Source organism: Rhinolophus sinicus, chromosome 15 (assembly GCF_057876585.1).
Source record: "Rhinolophus sinicus isolate RSI-liver-muscle chromosome 15, RSI-T2T, whole genome shotgun sequence".
In the NCBI taxonomy this organism is placed as follows: Eukaryota; Metazoa; Chordata; class Mammalia; order Chiroptera; family Rhinolophidae; genus Rhinolophus; species Rhinolophus sinicus.
The window spans coordinates 21,408,799-21,428,794 of NC_142515.1; the positions used below are offsets into that span (position 1 = coordinate 21,408,799).

Sequence of the window (19,996 nt, forward strand, 5' to 3'; positions counted from 1 at the left end):
CCCCAGCTCCCTAGAAAGTGGTCAAGGAGGAACGGTCTGCAGGATAGAGGTAGCCCCAGAGGTGAGGATGGGGGCCAAGAGTGGGGAGCTGAACGGGCAGGACTCCAGCCCCGCACCACGCCCCCACCCCACCTAGAGTCACTGGGCTTTTACCGATGAGATTTCCATTGATTAGAAACCAAAATGATGCTGCTAAAATGAGGAAAATGTTTGACCCCGAGTAAAGAGCAAGAGCGCCTATGGTTGTTTTGTCAAATGCAGAACCTTGCTTTTTGTCTTGGGATAGGCATTACCGGGAGCAGTGGGCTTTGTGGAAGGGGGTCATTTCAAAGCAGAAGGTCTGGGCACCGCCTGCCTGGGCCCCCCTCCCATGCCACTTGCACTTGCAAAGACCAGGCTTGGGTTTGACTTCCAGCTGGGTGGAAGTCTCAGAGACACACAATGCAGCCGCCCTTTCTCCCTCATCTAAATCTTTGCCCTCTGGAATGATGGCATGGTGCCAAGTGGTGGCCCATGTCACTGGCTCCCAGAAAATAGTCTTACCAGGAGCTGGAGACTTCAGGGCAAGTTAGAACTGGGGAAGGCAGGCCCTGGAAGTACTGGCTGATGGCAAAACCTGGATGGCTCTTTAGCGCCTTTCCCAGGCCTAAACATTCACTGCCCTCTGCCCCTATTTCTCCGTCGCCCTGTTTCTCCAGATCTACTGTCAGCCAGCTCACTGACCACCTGGATCACAGAACAGCAAGGTTGGAAGGGGACTGATGTCAGCTCAGGACACATCTAAGCAGCCCCATGGGGCAGTGGCCCCTCCCTAGATGCTGAGGGCATGCTCATTCCAGCCCTTCTCCCACCTTGGGGCCTTCAGGAGCTATCGATTGTTAGAGGTGGAAAACACTTCAGAGTGTCTCTAGCCTGATTTGTCCCATCTGTGTTCCATGGGCTGTCAATTAAGAATTGTTTGGAAAACCAGCTTGTGGGTCATGTTAGAGGCAGTACAGTTAGCAGATCAGACTGAGCATAGGCTCTGGACTAGATTACCTGATTCAAAATCTTGCTACTTACTAGCTGTGTGGTCTTAGAAATTACTTAACTTCTCTGGGCTTTCGTTTCTTCTCATTGTAAACTTGGAATCATAGTCATACCCGTCTCTTGGAGTTTGATTAAATGAGTCAGTCCCTCAGGATGCCATCGTTATTAATAAATGCTGGCCCACACAAAGCTCTACAGGTTTCTTTCCTGCAGGACTTCTCAGAGCCTTTGCTATGCCAGCGAACATGGTGATCTCAAGATCAAGATGGGAATCTGCAAGGCACCTTTTCACATGTGCCCCCAGAACTTATTTTACCTCCTCAAACGGGTGTTCCCGGCGCTACAGTGTAAGACTCCAGAGCTAGTCTACTTCATCTTAGAAGAAACAACCATAGAATTGGAACAGAAGTTGATGTCTCCTGACTCCCTTCTGGTGTTCTTTCTTGTGGGCATCGTTGCTTTCATCTACAGACTAAGGACAATGAAGGCAATAGTGTAACAGCTAATACTTGTATTTACTTGGTGCCAGGTACTGTGCTAGGCTCTCATAGTGCTGACCACACTTAACCTCCCAACAGGTAGGTGACATATCAAACCCATTGTACTGAGCTCAGAGAGGGCAAATAACCCATTCAGTGTCACACAGCCTGTGAATGGCAGAGCCAGGACTCAAACTCACACCTGCCTGGCCCCAAGGACCTGACTTAACCTCCTCGTGGCATACATCTGGAATTTCCCATGGCAGAATTTTAGGCCTGAGCCAGAGGTGGTGCCCAAGAAGTACCCATGTATTGGCCCCCACCTGCTCCTCTGAGAACGGCTGGGTGTGGGGGTTCCCCGGCTCTGGCAGTTGTCCCTAGCCCAGGCCTCCGGGACTGACTGCTCAGCACTCGGCTCTCCTGCCAAACGATTTTGGCCAGAGCTGGGCTTGGCAGTGGCTCTGACGGAACAGCTCTGAGCTGAGAGCCTCTTGTCAGCCTGAATTCAGGACGAGTCCTCAATGCAGCTCCCCTCGGGCTCCCTGTTAAATAAAGATGCCGCGGTGGTTTGACTAGAAAGCCCCTTTGTCTGAAGCCCTCACAGCCCACGCGTCCTCTGCCCCCAGAATGCCGGGCTTTGAAGAGCCCCTGTGTTCACCACTGGTGCTGGGAGAGCTGTAGCCCCACCAGGGTCTGTGCCTGGGTGGGTGACAGCGTGCTGAGCTAAGAGGGTACTAGCACTCTGGGCCGGCTGGAAACGTGCCTTGCATCCCCTCCCTGTCCCTTTCAGGGAGGTCACCCTGCCAGCGACGCTGTCCACAGCCTGGGTCCCTGGTAATGGGTTCCTCTGCCTCCTGCCAGGAGCACTTGCTCTGCACGTGCCTGGTTGCCACTTCTCTCTTTGTCTCTCTCTGTCTCTTATCTCTCTGTATAGCTGTCTCTCTGTGTCTGTCTCCATCTCTGTCTGTCTCTCTCCATGTCTCTGTCTCGGTCTCTTTCTGTCTTTCTCTTCATCTCTCTCTGTCTCTGTCTCTCTCCTGTCTTTCTGTCTCTGTTTCTGTCTCTTCGTTGCCCTCTCACACTCTCTCTGTCTTTCTCTCTCTCTCTCCCCGACCCTCGCTCTGCCTATCTCTCTATCTCTCTTTCCTTCTTCTTCAGTTTTTCTTTCCTTTTCCTTCGACCCTTCTTGGGGAAGAAAACAGCACATACCATGAATGTTAAATGAAATCTTGAACGCTGTGGGGCAGGTTCCACCCATCTTACCTTCTGAGCACAGGGCTTCATTCTGCCCCTTACTTTAGTTGTGGTTCATCCCCCAAAAGCCTCAGTGTCCCCATCATAAATAGAGGCAACGATGTCTAGCTCCCAGACAAAATGGGGTGACACCTCATAAGATGTGCTCTTGCAAGGTCAGGGGCTGTGTCTGGCTCAGCCCTGTAACACTAGGGCACAGCCCCCGTATCAGTCACACACTGAAAAGCCCTCATTGTTTGTGAGATGATTGGAGAGTCAGGGGCACCAGGACAGCGCCTGACACCTGGTAGTTGCTCATTAAATGTTAATTTCCCTTCTTTTCTGTTTCCTGGCGATTCATGAGGCTGTGATCTATTAGAAAAGCCACGGGCTCTAGAAGGAATAGCTGGGAGTTGCATAGTTTTGCCTTATCTGCTGTGGTAGGATCTTGTCTCATCTTGCCCGAGTGTGGGTTTGGCATTAAGAAGGGCCATTGTGGTAGGACGCCTAGTGCTCCATGCCACACTTGAATTGTTACCCAACCAGCTCACAGAAGAATTAAACTATCACTTCCTGTTGCTCAACATAATTTTGTTGATGCAACCTAAGACCATGTGTGCTTTTTTTTGCCCCATTATCATGTCCCACTACTATTGGATAATGAGCTTCTACATATCAAAATCCTTATTCGTTCATTCATTCATTCATTCATTCATTTATTCAAACCTATACTTACTGAGTGACAGCTCTGTGCCAGGTACTCTTCTAGGATCTGGAGACACAGCAGTCGACAGATCAGACTAAAGTCCCTTCCCACGTGAGGCTTACCTTCCAGCATGGTCTTTCCCACCCTTGACGGGTCTGCAGGTGGGCCACATGGCCTCCCAGAGTCTCTGTCCCCAAATCTGTAACATGTGGATGAGATCTGCCCTCATGATCTCATCATGAGTGTTCCCAGTGACCATACACAGGGAGGCCCCAGCACGCTTGAGACTGGATCGGGTCATTGTACCCAAAGCAGCCCTGGTGGATGGGGCTGGGGGGGCTCGGGCTCATGGCAGAATCCCATCCGACTGACCACTTTATCAGCAGTTAGTCGTACTCCCACAGTCCCGGGTTTTCCTTTTCCTTCTCCTCGCTCCAGCCCAGAGTTCCCTTGGCCCTGTCCCTCTGCTCTGCTTTGGCAGTGACCTCTCCTATCTGTTTGGACCAAAGGATCATTCCATTGTTTTCTCTCCATACTGAATTGAGGGGCCCAGGAAGCAGGGTTCCACCTGGCCTCATCATATACCCCCATCCCTCCATATTGGACTAGACGGGTCAGGGGTCCCAGGCTGCAAGGTGTGGAGTCTGAGCTGGTATGCAGCAGGAACTCTGACCATCATCTGACCCTAATCCCTCACTTTCCAACAACAGACTCAGTGCTTCCTAGATCACAAGCTCATAGCTGGCACACACCCCTCGACGGACAGTGATCTCCTATAGGACGAGCACTGCTCTCTGCCTGTCCAAATCCTGCGAAGCCCTTTAACCTAGCTCATGCCCACTCCTCAAAGAAGCCTTTCTGCGCCCTTCAGCTTATACTGTTCCTCCAGGCATCCTCAACGGAACCTAAATAAGCCCTTGCTAGATCAGGCCCTTGGGCTCTCTCCTTTGCTCAGTGCTCTCAGGCCACTGACCCCATTCAGCTCCTGGAACTGCCATGCTTGATCTCCCCGCCTACCTTGACCAGTTAAACCTTACCCATTCTTCAGAATTCAGCTTCTGAGAGTCTAAAACCCGCCTCCCTTTTAAACTTCCTAACTTCTATCAAACTCTGTGGTAGTACCCTGTTGTCCTTGACAGAATTACTGACTTGTTGTTAAATGGTTAATTGTGCAGTCAGTGTGTAGGGGCTGTGAGTATTTGGTGCAGCTAGAGTGTGGCCAGTGGGAGACAAGGCTGGTGGGAGAAGACCTTGGGTTGTCAGGCTAAGGGTCTTGGACTTACTCTGGGGACAGGTGGGAATTCTTTTAGGGTTCATGCAGAATGAGTAATTCCTGAGGGCCCTGGGACCTAGGGTTCAATGGTCTTTGTGTTTCATTTGATTGGCTGGTTGTTTAGTTGGTTGACTGGCTAATGGAATGGTTGGTTGGTTGGTTGGTTGGTTGGTTGGTTGGTTGGTTGACTGATTAGTTAGTTATTTTTATTGGTTGACTGGTTGATTAGTGATTATTGGCTGGTTGGTTAGTTGATGGGATGGATGGATGGACGGACAGACAGATGGAGCGTTATTTCATTAGTTAACTGGTTGGTTAATTCATTGATTAGTTGTCTGGTTGGGTGGGAGGGTGGCTATTAACTATCTTCCACAGCACAGTTCTGGAGCCGCCCCCACCATTGTTGGCCCCAGTTGACCCTGCTTTTGGTTTTCCTTTTCCCCGTTTCATCAGGCCTAATATGCTTTCTTCCTGTCTTTCCACAGGCACTTGTCCGACTGCCTCCCCACATTTCACAGTGTGATGAAGTTTTTCGGTTCTTTGAGGCCCGACCAGAGGATGTCAACCCCCCAAAAGAGTAAGTGGGAGCTCTGGCGTCTCCTGTATGCTCAGCAGGTGTGGGCTAAAGCTGAGGCCAGCCTGCAGGTCAGGGTGTGGGAACACAAGAGGGAGAGCTGGCAAGGCCAACCAGATTAAGCAACGAAGGGCCAAAGCAGTGGGGACCACTTCCCAGACGCCTATTGCCAAAGTTTGCCTTCTCCTGGCTCCAGCCCAGAGTTCAACAGACCAATCAGACTTTATCTCATGGTTGGCAAGTGAGGGTGTCTCTGCATCTTGGGGAGCCGGTTTTCCTACAAACTCTCTAGCTCACAGTTTATTGTAAAGAACAATGAGATAACAGAAAATATAATGGTCATGCCATTCAGATGCCCATGCTTAGAAGTCAGTGCTCTTAATTGTTGATGTTACCAAGCTCCCAGCTGAAATGCAGGCCTGGGGGGGTGAGAAGCAGGGTGGAGGGGGCGTTGTACTGCTCAGGCTGGAAACTCTTGCTGGATAACTCGGCTGTCCTGAGCTGCTGCAACAGATTTTGTAATCATTGTAAAAAATAACAACGAATGTGCATGGAATGTTACCAAATGGCTTTTACCTGTGGCATATTATAGACATTAGTAGCCATGTTTATAGAGGGGGAAACTGAGGCCCAGTGAAGTTAGGTGGTTTTGTCAACGTCATACAGCTGGATGGATATGTGACAAGTGTCAGACTTGAACCCAAATTTATGATTCCTAGTGGCCCAGGGCTGGCTGCTATTTCCATGTTTCAGAGAGAAATAGGGAACCAAGCAGGTCTTTTGTCTCTCTGGATGCAGGATACTCTGGGCCTTGTGGTCAAGATGACCCACTCAGTCAAGCTGGCTTCTCACACACAGGACCAAATTCCATCCTGATGGCCACCCTCTCTTACTCAGAATAGTTCTCTCACCTACATACCCCACAGTAGGTTCTCGATGGAGAGAAAACTCTGCTTTCCACCCAGGAGTTGCTGAGCAGAAGGAGGTAGCCAGAGAAGAGTGTTGGGTTATGGGAGAGAGTTGGGGAGGAGACGTGATGAAGGGGATGCTAACTGATCACCTCACTCCATACCTGTGTTCCCCCTGAGACCTAAAGTAACAGGATGGCCAAGAGAGAGGCAGATGGGATAGGTATTACAGAGGGCAGGGAGAGAATAGTACAGAGGAATTGCCTGGAACAGGTAGGGAGAAGCAGGGGGCCGTCTGGTGCTGGGGAGGAGAAACGCTGACGGCAAGGGTGTGGGTTGCACAGCTCCGGGGGTCCCATTCATACAGCACTTTCTGTGAATGGTGCCCACGGAGGTTGTAAAGTGCACAGCGTGCCCACCCACACAGGGCAGTCCTGCCTAAAGAGGCCCTTCTCTTTTTACGTGCGCTGTTAAGACTAAGCCTAAAATGGCCGGGGCCCACTGAGGGAAGAAAAAGCATTATCTGGTCCGCCCAGAGGCTCACCTGGCCTGACAAAGGCCGTCTCCTTGCTGGCTGCCACAGGAGTAAGAAACCAAAGCTGCGAACCATCAGAACCATCAGTGATTTGGTTCACAGTGCGGAGTAGTCGAAAACCAGCAGGGAGAAGGCGCACAGTTTTGACTTCATAGCCCAGCTCTGCTGCTTACTAGACGCACGGCTTCAAGGCAGATCACTCCCTACGCCTTCCTTGTCTCATCTGTGCAAAGGGGTAGTGACTGACCCCTGACTTCCCTACCTCCAAGGTCCCTTATCTGTGAAACTCAGACAGGTTGGGCAGGAGCTCGGCACATGACAACATGAGATACGAATGTGTGTTCTCACCAGAGGGAGAAGCATCACACTCGCTGTACCTACTGTGTGCCAGGCTCATGACAGAGTGGACCAGGAGTTCTATATCCTGTTCCCCACGCTACAGATAAGGAAACAGGCTCACTGCTGGAGCTGGGACTTGAACCCACAATTTGCTGGTGCCAAACAGAGGCTCATATTCTTTCCACTCCTCCTGCTTGCTCCCTAGTTTGGGGAGCCACGGGAGGACCGACTGTGGTCCTGATGCTTCAGTGTGTCTCCCGTGTCGCACTGTCCGTCCTTCCTCTCTCTCCCAGGGCAGAAGGAGGCTCTGAGACCAGCAGCAGCATCCCCAGGTCCATACTCCACTCTGCCACTTCCCGGTTGGGCTGGCCTTTCAGCGCCTGTCATTCTTACTGCCGTGGGGAGAGACATGCCCCTTTCCAGGAGGGTTGTCACTGGACTCACACGTGATCATGTGCCCACAGGAAAGGAGAGGGATCGTGGCTGCTGGTGAACTGGCAGGTGTATTGCCACGAAATCAACTGACCCTGCCTTTGATTTGTGTCTTGAAACCCCACTCTCTGCCGGTCAGCTAAATAAATCGGTCCTGTTTCGACCTGCTCATGATTGGGCAAGAGGTTAGCTTTTTGCCTGTCTTCCAGAAGACCATCCAGGAATGGTGGAAACTAGGCTCAGGGAGACAGTTATGTGTTGGCAAAGCAGCGGCCATGGCTTTGTGGGGCCAGGCTCTGGGCTCAGGGCCTGCTACTCACGGCTCTGTGCTCGCTGACCATTGCTCAACCGCTCTGCCTTTCTGTTTTCCATCCTTAAAACAAGATAATGTGGAACTCATGGAGTGGTCAGGAGGGCTTATGGAGGTAACGTGTACCTGGCCAGGTGCCGTTGACACATAGGAAGCGCTCAATAGTTTTGTTCCTGGAAGGTTGTGGAACAGAATGGAATGTGGCTCAGCGCACGCTCCACCCCTGCAGACCACAGCCTGGCTTTTGCAGGGAGGAGGGTAAAGCATTTGCGCTCTACATCACCACGGCAATGCTGTTATCTACCTTTTTCTGGAGGTGGTTATTGGTCTGGCAGGAGATGACCTGAGGACGGGAGCCCCTCCAGCATGAGACAGGCCCGAGGTTCAGGAAGTAGGGTCAGCTGTGACCAGACAGTTCTGAAGGGCTTCTCCTCCCCTGTCCCCACTTAGGCTCCAGGACTTGCCACTGCGGTGTGCTTACCATAAGAGCCCAGACCTGCAGGTGACCCTGGGTTGACAGGCTGACGATCTATCAGCCCAGGGCCTGCGTCCTCTCCCTCTGAGGTCTGCTTGCACCTCCACAGGCCGCCATAGGTCTCCCCACTCCATCCTGAAACATAAACACAGGATCAAGTAACAGCATATTTTGACTCTGGGGCGACTGTGGAATGGCTTATCAAATTATCAAAGCCTGTGGATTTAATTGGAATTTTACAGATAACCCTTCCTCTCCCCCTGCCCCCGGCCTCTTTCAAGTGTGCTGCTGGAAGGGCCTGAGCATTTACGGGGGCCTGGGTGGGAGGACCGTGTCCCTTCCCATCTTGCAGGGAAGGCAAGGCCTATGACAGCCCAGGCTTTGTGGGGGAGGTAAGCAGCAGGCCTGAGCCCCTCAGTTTTGATCCCAGGCCACCCGCTCACTTCCTCAAGTGGAGAGTGGGGTCCACCTCCCAGCTGCTGGCGGTTGCTCTTCTACACCACAGCCCCCTGCACAGAAAGGATGTTCTTTATAGACTTTAGTGAGCCTCCATGGGACAGTCAAGGTGTCTGCCTCCTTGTGTGACTGACTGCCCAGGAAGTTTGTTTGCAAGGTGTGTCCTCCTCTCCTCTGACTACTCCCACTGGCCGACACGTATTGCTGTATTTGAGCAATGCTGAGGTCTTCTGGGGCCCTGGCTCAGACCCCAACCCTGGCATTATTCTTCACAGCCCTCTGTTCAACTCGTCAGCTCGCCCTGCGGGTGCTCCCTGCAGAATATATCCAGACTCTGACCACATCTCACCGTCTCCCCTGCTGCTACCCTGGGCCATGCCCTTTTATCGTTTCTCACCTGGATTCTGGCCTCCTGACTGGTGTCCCCGCTTCTGCCCTTACTCTCTGTGGTCTATTTCAACACAGTGGAAGGAATGACCATTTAAAAATATACAGCAGATCATGTCACCCCTCTGCTCAAGATTCCCCACGCCTCCCATGTCACTCAGAATCAAGTCCTACTCGGCCTTCCTCCTCCCTTCTCCTGCCGCTCTCGCACCTTCTCTGCTGCAGCCACACTTCTCACACCTGCCAGACATGTTTCTGCCTCAGGGCCTTTGCACTGGCTCTTCCCTCCACCTGGGGCCCCTTGACCCCTTCCCACACTTCCTTTTAATCTTTCCTTGGAATAGCTGTTCAGTGAGGTTGTGCTGGCCTTCCTGTTTAAAATCCCCTGTCCCTTGCTGTCCCCTTTCCGGCTTCATCTTTCTTCAGAGAATTTATCACTACCTCAATGGTGACCTGTTCACTCACTGCGGTTATTGTCAGCTCCTCCCACTAGAATACAGGCTCCAGGAGAGTAGGAACTTGTACCTGTTCTGTTCATGCTGTATCCCCAGTGCCCAGAGCACGTGCTCAGGAGACATTTGTTGAATTGAATGACTGACGTCATTCAGGCTTCATTATGGTCTTCCATGGGAGGTGGACTGTGATGTGATTTTACAGAGCAGATCAAGGCTCAGAGCTTAAGTAGCTCACCTGGCAAGTGGCAGAGCCAGGATCCAAACCGGGGCAGACTGGCGGGCAGAAGAAGCTTGGATGACGCTTCTTAGCCTCTCCTGTGTGGATTCTGGGGCAGGCGTGTGGCTTGCTTGCAGTAGGGAGCCGTGGCCACCAAATCCTGAAGGAGGGGGATAGACACCCCGGGAGCTTGAGGGAGTTCACGCAGGACAGATCATGGGCAGTCCTGGGCATTAACTCTGCCAAGCAGGTGAGCCTGGCCTTGTGGAAGCCATACCCAGCACCCTTGCAGCATCCCAAGGTGACCCCCAGCTGTGCATGTGGCCCTCCTGCCTGGCACAGTGGCCTGGGGCAACATGTCTCAGCTCTCCCTGGCGTTGCAGTGTTTGAGTCCCTGAGAACCGTCTACTGGGCCACTGGGCTGGGGAGCCAGCTTTCACCTGGCCTGGCTTCCACAGGCACAGGAGCCCCCAAGCAGTGGGTCCCTCCGCTCTGATTCCCATGTGGTATCCTGGGTGGCAAACTGAACTAAGGCAGGCCCAGGCTGGCCTGGCAGGACTCATAACCTGATCAACCACATAACCCAGTAAATGCCTGTTTTGATTCAACTTTAAATTCACATCCCGTTGAAATAATGAACCCAAGTTTCTCAAAGGGACTTCTGTGAGCCCTGTCCTCAGACCCCGGGGGATACACATTCCTTTTAGAGAAGGGTCGGGCCATTGGGGAGAGGTTCAGCCCCATGAGGCCCCCAAAAGCCTGTGACCCACCTTTCCATCTCTCCAGCCCCCTGGCCCACGGGCCACCCTTCATTCTCAGGTGCCTATTACGGGAGTGCAGTCTTCTGTCCCCAGCCTCCAAGCCGATGCCCTGCTGGTCCTTCCACCGAGAGCCCTTCCCTCTCCTGTTCCCTCTCCCTACCCACCCCACCCTCAGGATTTTCCCGGAAGCCCACAGGCTGACTGCCTCAGGAATGGCACTGACCATACCACATGGGTCTGTTTAGAGGGGAGGCCCACATCTCTGTACCCCCAGGGCCTGGCGCCTGGTAAATGTTGACTTACAAACAAAGTCAGGGTACTTTAACAAGGTTGAAACTTGAACTGCCCACTGTTAAGGGAGCAGAGTGAAGAGACTCTCGACCCCTCTGGAGTTAGCTGGTCTGGATTCAGAGTCCAGCACTGCCCCTGCCTCTCTGTGCCTCAGTTTCTTATCTGTAGAGTGGGAATAACAGTGGCTGTCCCCACAGGCTGTTGTGAGTATGACGCCTTAGCATACACAGAGTGCTTGAATAGACCTGGCACACGGTCAGCACTGCCCAAGGTCCCCGCTTACTGTCATCATCATGGCAGCCCTGGGCGGGGAGGGCAGAGCAGGGAGCGGCTCTGTGTCATCCCCTTGCCTGCTCTCACACCTGCCACTTGCAGCCACAGGGCTGGAGCTGCAGCCTCCTTTTGACTCCTGACCATTGTTGGCCCTTTGCCCTCAACCTGAGCCCCTGGTCAGGAACCCCGTGTCACAGAGGGGAAAACCAAGGCCGGGGCTGGGTAGGGGTTTCTCCCTCTCATCACACACTTAGCATCTGATTGTTGGACTGCTGCCAGCCTCCTGTCACAACAGCACCAGTGGCACATAGTGGGCTAAGGGGGTCTTCTCCCTGTCAACTCTAGGCCTGGGCCTGTCTCTTCAGCTCATTTCTTCCTGCTGAAGCCTGCAAGATCCTGGTTAAATTCTTGAAATTGCATGGGAGGAGCAGAGCCTTGCTAAACAGGTTTTTGTTCTTCAGCCTCAGGGCCACAGAACCACCCTCTTGTGGCCTAGAACAATGGTTCAATGTTCAGAGGGACCTGGGCTGAGAAGCGAATGGGCCCACAGCCAGATCAGAGCCGTCCCTGCCCCAGCCTGCCCTACAGCCAGCTTCCATCTGTCCCAGGGGTCTACCACCAACGCCCCTGCCACCTGATGTGCCTATGGGACACCTGGGCAAGCCAGTAAGAAAGGCCTACCTGACAAGGGTAGAGCACCCTTGGGTCTGGGACAGGGGCTTGCTTGTTAAGGTGGCCTAGGAGCTGCCTTGGAGGGTGCTGAGTGAGGCTTGCAGGGACAGAGGATCAGGAGAGAGGGCAGCCAGCTGCTCTGGGCCTGGGGTGGGCACAAGGTCAGACCCAAGAAAAGGCATTCCTCTGCAAGGTCTCCCCAGCCTCCTTTCCCACTTAATGTTCTAGAAGGGTATATCAAGGCAGCGGCTACCCCCCACCCCACCCCGTGAAAAGGTGAGTCTAGGAGGACAGAGGGGACTTTACCAGCCGTACCTCGGGACCCAGCAGCCAGGATGGCCCTGAGAATTTGGGGAGGCTCCTCCAGGAGCCTCCATATCCTCGATCAGGTCAAATTCTAGGTCAGATCTGCTCAGGAGTCTGACTCCAGATCGCAGGATCCAGGCTCCCCTGCTGACAGCAGTGTGACCTTGGGTTGATGACGGAGCTTTCTCTTCTCTGTAAGTCACATCTACCTGCCCGGGCACTGAGGAGAGTTAAATGAGATGATATGCAGAGCACATAGTAAGTGCTGAATCAAGTTACCCTTCTCTTCCTTCTTCCCTGGGAGGCACATGGAAGGTCCTGGGATGAGCCCTGGAGAGAGGGTCTCTGATGCAACCTTCCTCCCCTCAGCACTCAGTGTTCACTGAGCACCTACTATGTGCCAGGGACTGTGCTGATGAACCCAGAGCTACTACTAGGTTGAAATTTTGAATTGCATTAAATGAACTCCAGAGACAACAGTCAGAGCACCCAGCTCTGCTGGTGGCCTTGAGTGAATCACCTTACCTCTTCAAATCTCAGTTTCCCCCTCTGTGAAAGGGTCCAGCAGTACCCATGTGGCAGGTCAGTCGTGAGTCTGAGGGTCCTAATGCATGTAAAGGCCTCAAGAGTGCCAGGCCCTCAAAGATGCTCGGTAAATGGGAACTTTCCTCCCTCAGCCCAGGCCTGGGTGCAGAGTGGCCACTCAGAAAAGATGGGTGAATGGAATTGGATCCAGCTGAGGACAGGAGCTGGGCTGAACCTCCCTGAGCCCGTCTCTGCTCTGGGAGTTCTTACCAGGGCCAGTGTGGACTGTGGGATGAAATTGGTCCTCCACCACCAGGCACCATGCTGGCTACTGGGAACTCGGAGGCATCCATGTTCCTGCCCCCACCCACAATGGGATGGGTAGCTTGGGAATTGGAGGGGAGAGCCCACCCACCCATCCCATGTTTTGCTGAATCCTGGTCAGACGGCTTTCCACACCCAGCAGTCCCGGCCATCACCCAGCCAGCCAGGGACATGACCCACACTGTCCTTCCAGCCCCTCTGCCACTGGCAGCTGCACAAATAGCCTCTTTATGCTGACAGGAGAGAGAGCCAGCTGGACACAGAGACCGTGTGTGGGGCAGCGAGGGGCTTGCGTCCAGAATGGCACAGAACTTTATGTAACTGGACCCTGCCCACCCCCTGCCTGGCCCCCTTTAACCTGGATGGGTAGGTGGGAGGAAGGTGCCCACAGGAAGCTGTGTCCAACCCACTTGAAAGGGGTGTCGGCTCCAGGGACCAAGGACTTCTGAGGGCCCTGCTGTGGTGCTGGGTGAGCAAGCTGGAGGGCGGCCAACTCTAATCTGCGCGTCTGGTCCCAGCTCCTAGAGCAAAGGCCTGGGAGGGCCACACCTGGGGAGAGCATTGCTCTGTTTTCAGGGCTGGCACAGGACCTTCAGCTCACTCAAGCATGGGTGGAAGGGAGGTGGCAAGGCAGAGAAGGGCATCCTGGTACAGAGGTGTAGGGGTGGGCGGGGCCCCATTATTTTCTCAGGTTTGTACTTTCTGTGTTTCCTCCGCCCAGGGAAGATGGTCATGGTACGCAGGTACCCAAGGCTCCTGCATGCCCACTCCCTTGCTCTCTTTGGAAGCGCCAGCTGGAGGACTGAGCCCCCAAGAGCCCCTGAGGCCTGCTTTGCTGTTGTGTCATGTGCAAGGGGAGTCTTAGTTCCCCCGCCCTGTAATTACCACCCCTCCATTGTAACCAGTCCCCTGGTTTGCTATCCCTCCACAGGGAGGCTATGGCAGACCTACACCTCGAACTCGTCTGTGGCCTCCTAGACCAGGGCTTTCTCTGTTGGCTTCCAGGCAGGAGGCATTCATCCATTCAAGCACTTTTGATCATTTTCTCGTTGTGAGGCATGGGACCCATGGGAGTAGACATGGCTCAGCCCTGCCTGTGGAGAGCTGTGGTCTGTGGGGAGAGACAGACAGTGCAGGTAGGCCTGGCGTGCTGCTATGGGAGCACTGTGGCCCCTCCCCTGCTTGCTATGTGGCCTGGGGAAGATTTACTTGCCCAAGGCCTCAGTTTCTTCACCTGTAAAATGGGGCTTATAACAGCTGCTGATCCAATGAAGATCCACAGCAACAGGTCAGCCTGGTCAGGCTTCCCTGAAGAGGCGGCATTCAAGCTGAGAGTGAGGTGGGAGTCAGCCCCTGAAGGGGAGTGGGAGAGAAGGGCAATCAGCTCAGAGGAAGCCCCTGAGCCTGCAGCAGTTTCAAGGAATTGAAAGAAATTCAGTCTTCCTGAAGAGAGTATTTGGGTTGGGCCGAGAGAAATGGGCTGGGGCATCCAGTGTCCAGCCAGTGACTTTGAATAGTCATTAACCCTTTCTATACTTCAGCATCAGTTAAGGGGGAAGAATTTGAGGGTTTCTGGGGTGTCTCCTGGCTCTGACGTTTCTGCGATCCTATCAGAACCAGCTGGCTATTGCAATGGTCCAAGCATGTAACAATCAGGGTCTGGAGTGGGGGCTGATGGCTGTAGGAACAGAAGACATTCATAGCAGCAGTCAGATGTGGAAGAGACAAGCATTCTGGAGATTATGTGACCCCCTCCCCCTTCTTGGGCCCTGTGAGTTGGGTCTTAAGGTTGATTGGAGTTTAGGGACCACTACAACTTTGAGTCACTTCAAGTGCCTTAGATCTGTATGTATCTAGCTCCACCTTGTGACAACATTGGACATTACAGCTGCCAGCATCCTGGCAGGCGCCTGTAGACTCAGCTGATTGCCGGAAGCTATGCTGAACCCTTGAGCATGATCTAGTTCAACCGTCAGTACAATCCTATGAGTACAATGCCTCCTTTTTGCAGCTGAGGAACCTTGGGCTCAGATTGGTTGAGTTACCTCTCAGCTAGTAAGGTTGGAGGTTGGATTCCAACTCCAGGTCTACACCCCAGCTGACTACACGGGGATATGATAAAGAAAAGCACAGGGGCCATGGCCAGGGTGACTGCTCCAGATTGCAAGATGGAACCATTTATCTGACCAAAGGGCAGACTAATTGAATCAGAACCCCATGGTTTCTGCGGTCAAGGGGGTGGGGGAGGGCACTTTGCACATTTGGGGATCTCTTTAAGGGGAGTTCAGACTTCTCACCAGCCCACATCCCTGAGGGCATACAAGGCTCCGGAGTCCCAGGGCTAGTTCAGGGTGCTCTTACTGAGACCCCTCCCCCAGCCTCAGCCCAGGATGGCCTACCTGCTGTGGGGTCAGACCTCTGAGGAGGGGTGCTGCTCAACTTCCCCGACAGGACAGACACAGTGAAGCTTGATCTGGAAGCACCCCAAAAAGCAGGTCTCCCTTCCCCCAACCAGACTGAGACCTGACCTTGGCCCTGGTTTTAGCTGTGACCCCAGCCCCAGACTAAGTCCTTAAGCCCCCACACCCCCAATACATGACCCATTTATCACATGGAATCCCCCCTCCCCCCCAACCGCAGCCCAAGGCTCTTGCTACCAGAGGTTGTTTGGATGAGGCCGGGCTCAGTACTTAGGGCCACGGGAGATTTTTTTTTCCAAACAGCCTTATTGAGGTATAGTTTACATAATATAAAATTCACTCATTTCAAGTGTACAATTAATCCAATGATTATTAGTAAATGTACAGAGTTGTGCAGCCATCACTGCAATCTAATTTTAGAACTTTTCCATCACCCTAAGAAGATCCCAGAGGGAGGGTTTTAATTCTTCACAAACTCCAGGGTGTAGGAACCCCACTGGCACCGCTACCCTTGGCTCCTGTCTGGGAAGAGGAAATATGTGTTCCTGGGGTCTGAGTTCTTTGCCCACCTGTGTGCCGCTCTGATTTCTAGACCTTCTAGTAGTTCCAGCTGCATGACCCCCACACAAATTGCCTAATAGTCCAGGGGCAAAGCCTGCCTGGCCCTCTCCGTGCAGCTCTGAGGTTGGCTGGCCATTGGTGGGGACCCAGGGCTGAGGGGCGAGGGTACCCATTTCAGTGGGCACCTTCCCTGCCTATTGATTCCACTAGCCCACGGGGTGTTCACCTTGAACTTTATCCCCACCCTCCAGGAAGTAGATACACAGTTTAGCTCCACAGGCTACACCAACTTCAGTGCTTACTTTCCACTGAGCATCGTGGAAGGCTCGTGGGTGCAGGCAACAGACCTAGGGCCACGTGACTTGCAAAGCTGATAAGTGACAGACAGCTAGAACCCAGGCAGCCTGGCATGAGCTTGGCTTTCGCCTGCCCTGCCCCTCCTCAAAGCTCCTCAGGTATTTAGCACACTGCCTGGCCCGCGCTCATCATAAATGGGACCTGCTATTACTGTTGCTGTTGTTGAGGGGCTAATGTGTGCTGGAGGAGAAGCCAAAGGCCAGGCTTACCAACTCCCACCCAACATTCACCACGCAGCTTGCAGCTACGTGGGTTTGCAGTGTCTGCAGCCATCGAAGCAGCCTCTCCCATTCTGGCTGCGTCCCATTGAGTGGCAGGCGGGGAAAGTTAGCCCCAACCTTCAGGGTCCAACGTTCCTGACATCCTCCTGACAGCCCTCGAGTTGTGCTGAAGTTCTCGAGTAGCCCTTCAGTAGCCCAGAGGACACGATTTGCCTGAAGTCACCCAGAGAAACGAGATTAGCACCAGGTTTTTTGACTCAAAGTCCAATGCTCTTTCTGGCCCTCGGAAACCTTCCCAGCAGATTTGCAGAGCATCCCAGGTGCTGGTGCATGGAAGGGCAGAGTTGAACCCTCCCCTGCATGGAGACTTGAATAGGAGCCTGACAGAGGCAGGGAGAAGGGGCTGGCTGCTCTAAACATCCAGGGAGGCGGGGAACAGGGCTGCAGTCAGGTCTGATTTAATTAGGTAGAGGCAGGCTCCTCATTAGAGAACGCTGTGCCTGCCAAACCAGAGAATTAAAAGGTTGATAACTGGGAGTGCCCAACCCCCACCCCAAGCAGGAGAGGGCAACTGTGAGCCTGTCTCACGTGGCCAGAGATACACAGAGACCTGTCACGCTACAGGCAGGCAGTCACTTCGGGCGGGAGCCAGAGGACGTGGGTTATCACCACACTGGCACACACACCCAGCATGTCTGGATAAAGCCCCCCTTGTGTTGGGCACTGTGCTAGGTCCTATGGGCCAGAGATGAGGAGAGGTAGGTGTCTCAGTTTGGAATCTTCCAGAAGCAGATCTGGGAATGAACCTTTGAACCCAGGCAGCTTATTTGGGAGGTGATACCAGAAGATTCCAGTGGGGGAGTGAGGAAGGCAGGAGAGGGAAGGCAGCCAAAAGTGGTGCATTATCATCCAGCTCCTGGGGCGTCATTCTGCAGGGAACTTTGGAAGCCAACGAAGAACTCTGGGCTGCAGGGCTGTCCTGCCCAGGGGTGGGTGTTGGGGCAGTTATGTACCCACTGCTGCTTCTTCCTCCAGCTCTCCTGTTCTCCCTTCACCCTTCTCCAGTCCATCTCCAGATAGCAGCCAGAGGGAGCTTTTCAAAAAGCCTGTGTAAGCTAACACTGGCATGGCTTTCCACTGTACTTACATGACTTCCAAGAGCTTCCAGGTGGCCTGCGCCTCCCACCTCCCCTCCCCTCCCCCTGCCCTGCCCACCTCAGCCCTTCCAGCTGCCTCTCAAGCTCCCCATTAATCCTCACCTCTTAAGAGAAACCTTTCTTTCTTTCTCCATCTCTGCAACCTTTTCATTTTCTTCACAGCTCTTAACCCAGTTTTTCAATTTGCTTTATTCCCCTGTTCATTGCCCTCCCCCCGGGCAGGGGAAGAGTCTGTTTTACTTCACTCTATGACCCCAGGACCTGGCACATAATAGGTGCTCAGCAAATGCTTGTTGATGGACAGAGAAGTGCTGCAGGGAATCAGGACAGAGCCTGGCAGCTACAGGGAAGGTCCACTCTAGCCTGGGCTCTAGGGCCAAGGCCCTTTGTCACTAAGTCCTGAGTTTCTGTAACAAGAGTGAGGAGAGTGGACTGTGATTGCGAATATGTGCAAGGCCTGATGTCAGCCCTGGTTGAAGCCTCAGGAAGGCCTGCCTGGAAGGGCCCGCCCCTGTGGTCCTCTTCCCAGGAGGCGAGACTGACCAGTGCCCCAGGGATGAGGGAGTGAAGCAGGCCCAATGGAGATGCCCAAACCAGGAGTGCAGGGGACCTCGGAGAGGGAGGGAGACCCCTGGGGACTGGGGCTGTGCAGGGAAGGCTGCCTGGGGGAGCCAAACCCCCACCTGCACTTGGATGCTGAGGGAGGAGTAGAGACGGGGAGGGGGAGAGCTGGGCCGAGGGGGGCTTGTGAGTGTGTGCTTGGGGCTTCTGAACAGAGATGGGCGGGCAGGGGTAGGGGTAGAGGGTGTTCATGGAGGTCTGCAGGGTGGGAAGGCCAAGAAAGAGACGGGAAAGATCATGGACTTAGGAGTCAGCCAACACCGGGTTCAAATCTCAGCTCTGCCACTGGGCTATTGAGTTAAACTCTTTATGCCTCAGTTTCCTCATCTGGAAAACGAAGGTAATGGTAGTATCTTGTTCTTGGGGTGGTCAAGAGAATTGAGATAAAGTATACGAAGCACATAGTCAGCACTTCCTGGGCACACACATGCCCTTGTTCTCAGGCTTGGGCCCCCAGGGGAGACAGGCAAAGGAGGCGGTGAGGCATTGTACCCCAGCTGGGGGAGGAAAGAAATGCATGTGAAGCAATAATGCAGGATGTCAGCAAGAGTATGCAGGCTCACTGTGATGCCACGGTGGTTTCCGTGACAACCCTGGGTGATGTCACAGACAGGATGGAGCACAGGAGGCTGAAGCCATCCTCATAAATGGACAGGAAGCGAACTGAGTCATCAGAGACTGCTCAAGCCCTTTTGTATTTTACACAAATTGACATCCGTGTTTGCTGACCTATCTGTAATTATCAGGGAAGATCTGGAGGAAGTGGCACTTCCACGGGGCTTTCCTGGGGGAAAAGGACGGGAGGGCAGAGATTCAGGGTCTGCCTGGAGGACAGCTCAGGATAACACTGCAGCTCTGGTCAGCCCCCCAGAACCACCCGGCAGCCCTGCACCTGGTTGCCAGTAGTCAGAGCATTCGTGCATTCATTCAGCCCACACCGATTGTGCCAGCCCTGTGCTCGTCCTGGCGACGTCACAGTTCCTGCCTCATAGAGCCTAGAATGGAAGTGGAGGGAAAGGAACAGCAAAGTTATAATAGTAATGGTAAAAGCTACAAAGGAAAGGGACAGTGTGCTGTACTAGTCTAGGTTTGCCGGGGGAGATGGGGTGTGGGGTGCTGGGAAGTGGCCTTAAGCGGGGGGGGGGGGGGGGGGGGGGCTGAAGAGGGGAAGGAGAGAAAGTCGGAGGGGCGCAGAGCCCAGGACAGCATTGACCCAGCATCACTGGCCCAGAATTGACAAAAACTGCTGAGAGAAACAGCCTCTCTGGAGACTGTAAAGCCTGCCCCGGTGAAGCCAGGCTATCCTTGGGCTGCAGACCCAGCCACATATCTTCTGAGTGGTAACCAAAGGGCAGAGCCTCCAAGAAGCAACCTGGGAAACAACATGTCAGTTCTGGAGTGTGTGTGTGTGTCGGGGGGAGCATGAGAAGAAAGCACTGAAGTTGTGACCTCCCTAAGAAAGTGCGTAGAACAGGGTGGTGCGGTTTAGGTATTCCCGGCCCTGAGTCGGCCTTGTTTTATCTTTCTCTTCCCTACCTACTCCTAATCCAGTTTATCTGTCTGGATTTTATAGGTGTCCTTATCAGCCACAAGGTGGTAAAGTATTTGAGTGCCAGATTAAGGCAGCTTGGGCTCAGATCCAGCCCTGTTGTTCACAAGCTGTGTTACTTTGGGCAAGTTACATGCCCTCTCTGACCCC

At 53.5% G+C, this 19,996-nt stretch overlaps 1 protein-coding gene across 7 annotated transcripts in view; it reads left to right on the forward strand.

Annotated features, from left to right (window-relative positions):
• SH3PXD2A (SH3 and PX domains 2A) overlaps positions 1 to 19,996 on the forward strand; it is a 229,617-nt gene that overhangs the window by 110,015 nt on the left and 99,606 nt on the right. For all 7 annotated transcript variants that reach the window (XR_012498440.2, XR_016018888.1, XM_074339099.2 and 4 more), the window contains one exon: positions 5,206 to 5,297. Coding sequence is in view for 5 of the 7 variants with exons in the window: in XM_074339099.2 (XP_074195200.2) it covers positions 5,206 to 5,297 (92 nt within the window). In the remaining 2 variants the exon portion in view is untranslated. The remainder of the gene's footprint in view (positions 1 to 5,205; positions 5,298 to 19,996) is intronic.